The 10,172-nt window shown below is 43.1% G+C and overlaps 2 protein-coding genes across 3 annotated transcripts in view; one reads left to right on the top strand and one right to left on the bottom strand.

Moving 5' to 3' along the window:
* dock5 (dedicator of cytokinesis 5) overlaps positions 1-4,305 on the top strand; it is a 48,592-nt gene extending 44,287 nt beyond the window's left edge. For both annotated transcript variants that reach the window (XM_084360715.1, XM_084360714.1), the window contains exons 49-51: positions 981-1,140; positions 1,334-1,452; positions 1,578-4,305. In XM_084360715.1, the coding sequence (XP_084216841.1) occupies positions 981-1,140; positions 1,334-1,452; positions 1,578-1,679 (381 nt within the window). In that variant the 3' untranslated portion in view covers positions 1,680-4,305. The remainder of the gene's footprint in view (positions 1-980; positions 1,141-1,333; positions 1,453-1,577) is intronic.
* Positions 4,306-5,899: 1,594 nt separating this feature from the next.
* vsig8b (V-set and immunoglobulin domain containing 8b) overlaps positions 5,900-10,172 on the bottom strand; it is a 28,407-nt gene continuing 24,134 nt past the window's right edge. The window contains exon 2 of the mRNA XM_084360370.1: positions 5,900-7,459. Within this exon, the coding sequence (XP_084216496.1) occupies positions 6,308-7,285 (978 nt within the window). The 5' untranslated portion in view covers positions 7,286-7,459 and the 3' untranslated portion in view covers positions 5,900-6,307. The remainder of the gene's footprint in view (positions 7,460-10,172) is intronic.

Raw genomic sequence — 10,172 nt, 5'->3', positions numbered from 1 at the left:
AGCTGCAGTAGCTGGAATTTCTAACTTCAATACAAATTACCTTGAAAAATATTGATTTTCAATACCATGTTGGATACCACAGGGATTTGTATTAAAAGATATATATATTAAGACATTAGTACTGTGTGTTAAGCACAACATTTATATATTAAAATAATATATAATAATAATATAACTTGAACACACTGTGGGGAACAAGAGAGAGCAGTAGGATCAGTATCAATACTGTGGAAAATGAGTATTGAAAGTGTTGATATTTTACAATATTTCTATATTTTTGACAACACCACTAGCTGCATGGCTAACTGTGCTAACTAGCTGTATCAGTAACAGTTAGCGGTTACATTAATAACCAAGCTAGCAGTATCTGTCCATCAGGAAACTGGCTGCGTACGGACCCGGTCAGGAGGCGTTAGCAGCAGTGAGCAGATACTTCAGCTCAGAGTGAAGCTTTCTGTCCAGAGTCGACTTCAGAGGGAAAATCAGAACTTCCACTTTCACCCAAATCAGAACATAAAGTTATAAAGTTGTTTTTGGTTAGTAATCCGTCAGAGCTGGCCTCCAGAAACACTCTGATGTTGATGACTCATCCTGAGCGCAGAATGAGTCTCAAACATGATTTTTTAAGGTTTTACAGAAAAATACAAACTGAAATTCCTACAAAACTTGTTTTTGCCATCGTTGGACCGGATTCTGGCGTATCGCTGAGATGTAGAGCAAGACGAATGTGATTAATACACTTAAACATCAGTTTTGACTTCATGGGAACTTTTGATACTTGAGTACATTTAATATCAGATACTTTAACTTTTACTATATGACTGTGTGTGTGTAACATCCTCATCCAGGTGATCATATAAGCTGTTCACACGAGCTCGTCGTCCTAACATTAACTTTCTGTTGCTCAGTGGTGAATTGGGAGAAGCTCCATTATGCATGACTGTTTAACATGGAAGCCTGTTTCTTTGTTTTTCATCCAGACTCCTCCTGAGAAGCAGCAGAGACCCAAGAGTTTACAGCTGGGAGACCGACGGCTCACCCTCTCCCTGTTCCAGGGTGTTTCATCCCAGCTCAGCCTGTCGAACCCCCTCAGCCCGCTACCTGCCTCTCCGCACACACCTCGCACACCACGCAGCTCCAGTAAGTAGTCTGACAAACACACGGCACGGCATGTCACCACTTTATTTCCTCTTAAACCACAGTCGAGGAGGAGAATCATGCCTGCTCACCTCGCGTAAGCACATTCTGGTCTACAGCCCCAAATCAGGTCACACACACACACACACACACACACATACATACTGACACGCCTCTCCTCTCTCTCCTGTGGCAGGTTATTCATCGCTTCTCAGTGACTATGATTTCAATACCGTTGACACCCCAGGGACCCCCCCACCCATGCCTCCGAAGAAACACCCACACGAGATTGACAACCCCGGGTTCCCTTCAGAGGTACGTCTGCTCGCAGTACAAACAGCACCCCCTCACTACTGCATATTTAACCACGTGTAAACGTTAAAATATTCTGTTTTTATTCTGTTATTTGAAGTCCTAACGTGAACTCTTCCCCCCCACAGTTCACTCCACCGCTGCCGATGAAAATCGAGAGCAAGCCTCCGCCGCCGCCCCCGAAAACGCGGAAGTCGATGTTCCCCTCGTACGAGCACAGCCCCCACTAAAGGCTACACCTACACACTGTTCCACTAATTCTCTGATTTGGCTGTGATGAGAGCACAGTTTCATATATGGCACCAGCTACGAGGGACATTTTTCTGCGGGGGATAAAAAAAAAATTCTGATGCAAGCTACGAATAACTCCGAGCAGCCCTTTGTTCTCAAGTTGTAGCTGTTGTTTTGTATTTAAGCCGTGAGGAACAATATGTGAGGGGTTATTGTCAGAGGTACTACTGCGCAGGATGAAAGAGTATATATGATTCTGGGTACGTAAGAGGTAATGAAACAGTGATCAGATGCTTTATTCTTGAAGAAAAGTCAGTGTGTTGTACAGATTTTATCACTCGCAGGGAAAAAGGAATGACCAATGCTGCAATGTAATATGTTGCTTTTATGTGTTTGGAGCGACACTGGATGATTTTTATTCCCGCCGAGATGTTTACCGCCATTCCACACCGACGCTTCCTCACATGGAAACAAAGCTGCGTTAGATTCACGTCGACTTGATCAAACTTGAGCAGGGAATAAATGTACAGAATGTAACTGTTAGTTGGAAATGTTAGTTATTTTGTGCTTCAGTAATATTATGATCAAAATACATTTTTCTCCTAAAGCGCAATATTTTTCGAGACACTGGATGGCATTATTGAATGTGCAGCAGATTATATTTGTTTTGGTGTTTGTGATGAACTGAATACTGTAACCGGTGCCTCCGAACTGCAGGGGAAGAACGTGTTTCCTTAAAGGAAGAGTTTGACTTTTTTGGGGGAAAATATGCAAAAGATCCAAAGCACTCTCGTGTCGGAGCGATAAAATATGTGGCTTTCACAAGAGGCGGGTTAGCTTAGCATAAAAAACTGGAAAAACAAGGGGAGCAGCTAGCTTATGTCTCTCAATTAACACTTTATAATTTGTCTGCTTTCATATGGAAATCTTAAAGGAATAAAACAGCGTAAAGTGGAAGTAGTGAAGCAGCTGGGGACGAGTTTCAAAACCTAAAAAGACAACTGATAAAAACATCAAATGGCTGCATTTATTATTACATTATTTAAAAAGACTGCCGCCTGGAGCCGTTTCCCCTCTCCTGCCCGGGGACTACAGATGGAAATTAGCCAGGAGCCTGGTACAAAGCATGTGTTCTCATTTGTTAGACTAATACTTTAAGATTTAAATACATTTAATAATCTAAATAATTTGTGGTTTTACAGGTGGTTATTTGTCCGACTGTTTCTGGGCTGGAAGGAGTAAATTTCTGAGGGAAAATTGATAAATGGCAACATTTATAAACCGTCTTAAAACAACAAGTTGTTACACTTCATTATCTACTCACAGCCATGCCAACAGCTGGAGCGGCTGGAGACTTTTTATTCCAGACTCCTCAACGTAATAAAAAACGTTATGCACACCCTCGTAGTGCTCGAGCTTGTGCTCCCGCTTCAGCAGCTGTGGTGAAGACTTCATCTTATAAACAGGTGTAAATAACCTCTTCTCTTTTCTGGATTACACCAGTTACACCAGAAATGTTTTGTGGACTATGAAACTTCACCATCAGCATGCGGGGGAAGAGATAATGCATGGATTTCATTTTTGGGTGAACTGCCCCTTGTGTAAAAAATAACAATCTGTGGTTTAAGGAGGGTTATGTGAGCGCAGAACAGGACGTCCTCTGACCACGGGGAAATCAGCGGCAAAAAAAAAAACCTTTGGATAAAAGCGGCGTTTACCATTTTCTCCAGCCAAAAAATATTCTGTTGAATAAAACCCTATAAAACACCAAATTGCTCAGATTATTAAATTCATTTGAATCAGGGACGCTGCACAAAATGTATCACAAAAGTCTGAGAAAAAGTTTAACTTCTAGCTGATTTCCATCTGTAGTCTCGGAGCAAAGCAGCGCTCATTTTTACATTTTGGCTTTTCTAAACACGAGAATGTGTTCATCAGTGAGCTTTAGATGTGCTGGCAGGTCCATGAGGTTTCCAGTCTTTATGCTAAGCTAAGCTAACCGGCTGCTGGCTCCAGGTACATATCGACCAACATGAGAATGAGATCGATCTTCTCAACCGAGCAAAAACTTCCCAGAACGTCAAACTTCCTCCTCTGAATAACTCTAAACGCTGTATGGTACAAACATAAATGCCTTTGAAGTTCACTTTAGTTTTATATTTCAGGTGTTGGTCGTTTATTCTTTTTTTTTATTCATTATTGAATTTTAAATTATTGCTTTTGGTTGAATCCTAACATTTCCACGGTTTTGCACACTCAGTGTGAACAGAGACGGTTTATTTTTATGCGTAAATTGAATCTAATTTCAACACACTGCTTTACTGTGCGCTGTTCAAATTTTATAAAAGTAGCAATACAGTTTGTGCCTTCAGAGAGCTGAATCTATGCATGTAAGCTTTTTTTTTAAATAATCAAAAATTGAATTGATACTTATCGTGTCAGTACGCGAGTTTATTTCTAGATTTTACATTTCTTTTTAAGGGATCGACTTTTTTATGTATTTTCCTAACAAGCATCAAAGAGATTTTATACGAACAGCCTCGAGAGATATATAATGATCTTTTTTTATGAACAAGTTGTTGTTGACTGAACACAAATAAAGACTGATTGAAAGAACAATCAAAAGAAACTCATTATTTTCACATTGATTATTTTCTTCTCTCTTAACTACGATGGTGTCGACACAGTGAATACAGATCACTGCTAACCTGACGCTCAGTCATTTGGAGGCCGATGATAGCGTGAAAAATGACCCATTGGAGCTGAAAACATCTAACAAACTGGTGATTTATGTATTTCAGATACAGTTAGAGAGAATGATGCCTCTGCAGCTGATGCAGGAGCTAAAGATGATGATGGGAGGGCGTCTGCAGGGAGGAGTTTGTGAGACGTTTATGGGAGCTGTGTGGCGGCTGCTGGTCTTGCTAATCTGGATTGCTAACGGCCTGTTCCTTCCTGTCGGATGGTGAAGTGAAGGATATCAATCTGCCTGCGAGTCTCAGGAGCTACAACTAAACTGTGAAGTGATGTTCAGCCATGCAGGGAGAGCAGCGTCGCAACTGACACATTTAGCTGAATGTCTCCGGAGCTATGGAGGACTGAAGCTGCCAGAATCAAAAATAAATAAACGGCTCAATTAATTACAGTTGTTCTGGATTTGCTTACACACCAAACCGTGACACAATCTCCCGAACAACACACATTTCCCACGACTATAAACACGATGCCGCTGTCTTCAAAACCATTCAATGTCATTCACTCAAGTCGTCACAGCTGCAGCTCAATTAACTCAGTTCCTCACGTGAAAACACTAAAAGTCAACATTGTTCACACTCCAGTCTGAACCTCCGGATCAGAACGTGGTTCAGGAACAAACCACTGATCCAGCTGCATCTTTCCACCTGCGTACTCTCCCTCCCTGGACCCTAAACATGTCGTCTGCTGTCACTTCTTACACAAAGCAGTATAAAGATAAAGAATAACATGGATTTGCATAGTGTTTTATAACATTAAGCTTTTGCTCCTGACTTTCCAACCCAAACTCCTCCAACAGAGAGAGGACAGGAGGGATAAAAGCCGAGGCCGTGGTACGACTTAACTCTGCATCAAAGGCAGATATGGCCTTTCTTACTTTGTCCATTTAGCAGCTGGAGGGATCCCGAGCCGTGTGTGTGTGTGTGTGTGTGTGTGTGGCGGGATTAGCTGCACTATTGTATCTGGGCTTTGAACCTCACTAGGTGGTGCCAGAGGGTGTGAACTAATGGAGCGTTGCAAAGAGGTCTGCTGATTTTTTTCTAACCTCTGTTTACTCGGGGTGGGCTCACCGGGCATGAGTGCACTTCTTAGGAACGCCCAGCTTCACACCCACAAACACCCACAAACACACACACACACGCAGCCACACACACACACAGCCACACTTACACACGATGACACCTGGGAGCTGTCGAGTACGAGCGCACACACGCTCGTTCAGGGCCAACGAACAGACACACAGGAGAGGATGGGGATTTTTAAGCGGTTTTTCCACCCCTTCATCTTTATTTTTATCTCCCCAAACTGGCACAGGAAGTTGGACTGGGCAACCTTCCAGTTACACACAAGCTGCTGTTGTCACCGTGTGCAGCTTAAAACTATCCGAGGAAAAAAAAACCTCTGCAATGAAAGAAGGCAAAGAATCCAGGTTGTGCATACTTTGTTGTTTTATTAATATGCTCTGTACTCTCAACACAGTCACATGTATTTTTTAACATTTTTAGATGGGTTCCCAGTTACATCATGTCCAGGCAACCATGCTTTGGGATCTATTTTACAGACGGACTATTATTTGTCCCACTGAAATATTAATTCGTAGGTACAGTCGGTCTGATGAGCTTGTGACTTGGATGGAAAGGAGGTTACCTGGCTGCTGTGATCTGTGGAAAGCTCTACACTTCCCTCCCTGCGCAGGCTCAACGCAGCCGAATAGATGAAATTATAAGAAATGGTGTTCAGGAGGACAGCAGTCATTACTGAAATTGCTAAAACTAAAGATAAAAGAACAAGTTTTGTCCAAGTTTTTAATAAGTTCTGACAATGACCAATTGATTCCAGCACAAAGACCTCTGCTGTGCAGCAAATTAGCTTCTCAGTTTTTAACTTCTGCAGGAGTGCTGGGCTGAGCTTTTTTTTCTGGCACCTTCAGACAAGACAAACACGGATATTCATCCAGGCAGACGTTATACTCGTGGATCAGAGCTTTCCAAAAAGTCTTCTTCCCGTAGATGAGCACCATGGCGGTGGCGGTCGTGTAGATGGACGTGAAGAAGAACGTGAGCATGATTATGTTCTCGTGGTGCACGGCGATCTCGTACTGGACGTACAGGTCGACCACGAGGAAGACGATGAAGACGACCACCAGAGATAAAGACATCTTGATCACCCTCATCTGAGAGCCCAGCTTCGGCCGGTGCGCTCCGTTGGTGCTTTCTTTCATGTGGCGGAGGTGGATGGCCAGGTGGACGGAGATGGAGATGCAGCATTTCATCATGAGCACACCTGGCAGAACGTCAGCGAGGAGCAGGTACAGGGCCTCGTAGATCTTACCGGGTTGGGTGTCTGGTATTAAAACCCCACAGTCTTGGTTCTCTACCGTGTTGTTGTCGTGGTGGAACACCACCAGCATCGGCATGCAGGTTCCCAGGCCGCAGAGAGGGATGAGAAACACAGCCAAGGTGACGTGTTTGAGGATGGTGGCCTGGATCTGAGAGTAGCAGTGGTTGGGGGTGTTCACCAGCTTGGTGCTGTAGTAAAACGTGAGGAAGCTGGTGTCCCACATGATGGTGAACTTGAGGCTGAAGATCAACAGCACGATGACGGTGTAGGACGTGTAGTTGATGTGGCAGTCGCTGTCCACCTCGTCCATGGTCATCCATAAGTAACAGACGAGCTGGTGAGCCACGTCGGCCAGCGACAGAGCCACGATGATGGTCTCGCTGGGACTCCACTGCTTCTTCTGCTTGTAGTTCCACAGACTCGTCAGGAGGATGTAGACGTTAAAGAAGACGGTGGTGACGGCCAACAGGCCCGTCATCACCCACAGCGTGAATTTAACGGCCCCGTACATAATGATCTTTACCCCAAAAACATCTGCGGCTGATGAGAATAATCTTCTGTGTGGGGTTTGAAGTGTTTTGTCTCTGCTGTGTTCAAAGAGCTGACAGGAAGGCACACACACACCAACCAGACGCTTCTTGGTTTGTGCCACAGGATGGATTCAGTCACAGTTTGTCAGAGCAGCCTGAGGAAAAGAGTCACACATTCAGCTTCTGAATCCTCACAATGGGTGGCTCATTTAAAACTCTTCAATTACGGTTAGAAATACATGTGAAATCTACAGTTTGTGTGGCCGCATGCACAATGAAGCGAGGCGTAGCTGAGGTAACAAGGTTAGAGCAATTAGAGTCAGACACATCTTCCATTTCTACTTCAAACAACGCTCCCATGGGTTGATGAGGCCTTTCATCGCTGAATCTTCTTAGTCGTCACAATATATTGTCTGAGTGGGTACCTGTGGCTGCAGCTGAAGAATCTTTTGTTTTGTTTTGTGTTTATCCCGAGCATTAATCCTCGCCCGGAGTCGTCTGCAGGAGGCACACAGCAAGGTGAAGTCCTTGGATTTAAGTGTTCCTTGACTGGGATTTATACAGAAGCTTTAGGTGTGATTTGCATCAGTTATGACCACAGGAAGTGCTGATGGAGTATTTGCATTAACAGGCTGTGCAGGAGACGTGCTCGCTGTGACTTTACTGTATGTCCATCAGCGCGGCACGACAGCTCAGCTGATCCACAGACCACCAACAGCCGGAGTCGGCATGCAAATCGCTCGGCCACATATTTACACCAAACCACACACACACACACACACACACACCTATTTACCTGATAAGAAAAGCAAAATCACCTTTGAATCACCTTCAGGAGCTAATGCAACACCTTATCACTGTAGTTTGTGCCGTGGAGGACAACTTTGTAGACAGACTTTTAAAGGGGCAGTGCACAACAAACGAAATAAGAAATACATATTTTTCCTTTTAAGAGGAGATTGTGGTCTGTATACTCCTGCTCCAGTCCACCTTGGATTTTGTATCTTGAGTTTTTTCCTGTCACATATTTTCCCTCGTACCTGTGGTGTATTGGAGATATCAGCCGTAGAGACGTCTGCCTTCTCTCTAATATACTGTAATGTTTGAAAAACTCAACAGCAATGTCTCTTTCCAGAAATCATGATCTGGTTAGAAAGATAATCTACAGTCGTGAGCAGTTTCATGTAGGAACTCTTTTCTTTCCGTCTCACCGTGAACTAAAGACTTGGCATTTCACCCGGATGAGCGTGGTTTTTAAAAAAATGTGTGTATTGTTCTCACATCCATGTTCCTGAAAATCTATAGTCTGCCTTGTAAAAAAACCCTTTGAGCAAGTTTTCCTGAAAGCGTTGAGGAAGTATCTAGTGGATTTAAATATATTTTCATAAAGGGAAGTCTTCTGTCAGATGCTATACGGTAATAAACAGGATCCTGGATTAGACTTGATTGAATTAAAGAGGACTGTTGGGCCGCGGCGCTCTACTGAGTGCCATTCTAGCACTTTAACTACATTTTGCTGCTAATGCTTCAGCACCTTTAAGACTGCAGAAGAAAAATCTTTATCACATACAAGCATACAGCGTACAACGGAGTGAAACTGGTCCTCTGCATTTAACCCAGTTAAGGTGGCTGTTATCTATGAGTGATGAGTGTCTTTAGACTGTTTTCAGGTATTAAAGGAATCTTTTCAGCTTTCAGTCACAACTTGGTTCGGGTTATGCGACAGGTTCAGGAATAGATCAGGGTTTGGCTTAAAGTAAGAAGTTAAAGGTCCAATTTGTGAGAAAGTTGATTTTTGAGTCTCATTCCAAAATACAAGCTTCAAATACTGACGCTTCAGGACTGTGGGTCGAAGCACGCTTTCCTCTGAGTGGTGATACGGAAAGAAAATAGTTCCTACATGAATCTGATCCCAACAAGGTCTGTGGATTACTTGAGTAACCGGGTCATGACTTCTGGACATTGCTGTTGAGTTTGTTGAACATTATATTAAAGAGAAGGCCGACATCTCCACAGCTGATACCTCCAAACCTCTGGACAGATAAATAACACTACAGTTTTAATTCTAAATACTTCTCTCACTATCCACTCACTGTACAAACGATCCAATCTGCCAAGGTCCTCCTCACTGTTCTTCTTAATGAAAGGCACCTAAACCTGGTTCAGTTAATCACATTAATGAATCGTTGCTTTTATACCAAACAACCTAATTTCAAGGGCAGATTTCGCCTTTTTGCACAATAACATTAAAAAGCTCTTTGAAACCGAGGGTGAAAGAAGACGCTGCACTGAGAGCCTTTGCTTCTTTTTTAAAGAAAAATAATTACTAACCCTGTTAGAAGTTCTGCCCTCTATGAAACTTATTATGAAAAGTAGAGATAACAGGGTTTCTGGGCGATGTTGCCAGGAAATTATTTGTAATGAATTATTGTATCTATTTCGACAGTTCAAGCACAGATTGAGGGACAGACAGACTCGCTGAAAACTGATTTTGTACACTGAGAAATGTTTCCTCTGACGGATGGACGACGCCTGCTTCACAACTCTGAACAGAGCAGATAAAAAGACACGAGACGTGAGCACAGAGGTTGTCAGTTTTTGTCCTTATTGGAAGCAAACCAGTAAGATACACTGCAGAGGCACACAGCAAACACGTTTTATGAGTGTGTGTGTGTGCATGTGTGTGTGTGTGTGCTCTGTGTGTGTGCTTTGGGTGGTTGGGGGTGGGGGGAATGCAAACTAAAGTGCTGCTGGTTAAATTTCCAAGAAAGACTAATTTAAAAGTGAGAGAAGCGTGTCTGAAATGGAAAGTAATTCTGATGCGTTTTATTTCTGATCATTTGAAAGTGTGAAACAGTTTCTAAACAA

Source organism: Pagrus pagrus, assembly GCF_965226575.1.
Source record: "Pagrus pagrus genome assembly, chromosome: 8".
NCBI classification, from domain to species: Eukaryota; Metazoa; Chordata; class Actinopteri; order Spariformes; family Sparidae; genus Pagrus; species Pagrus pagrus.
This window is presented reverse-complemented; position numbering and strand designations above follow the sequence as displayed.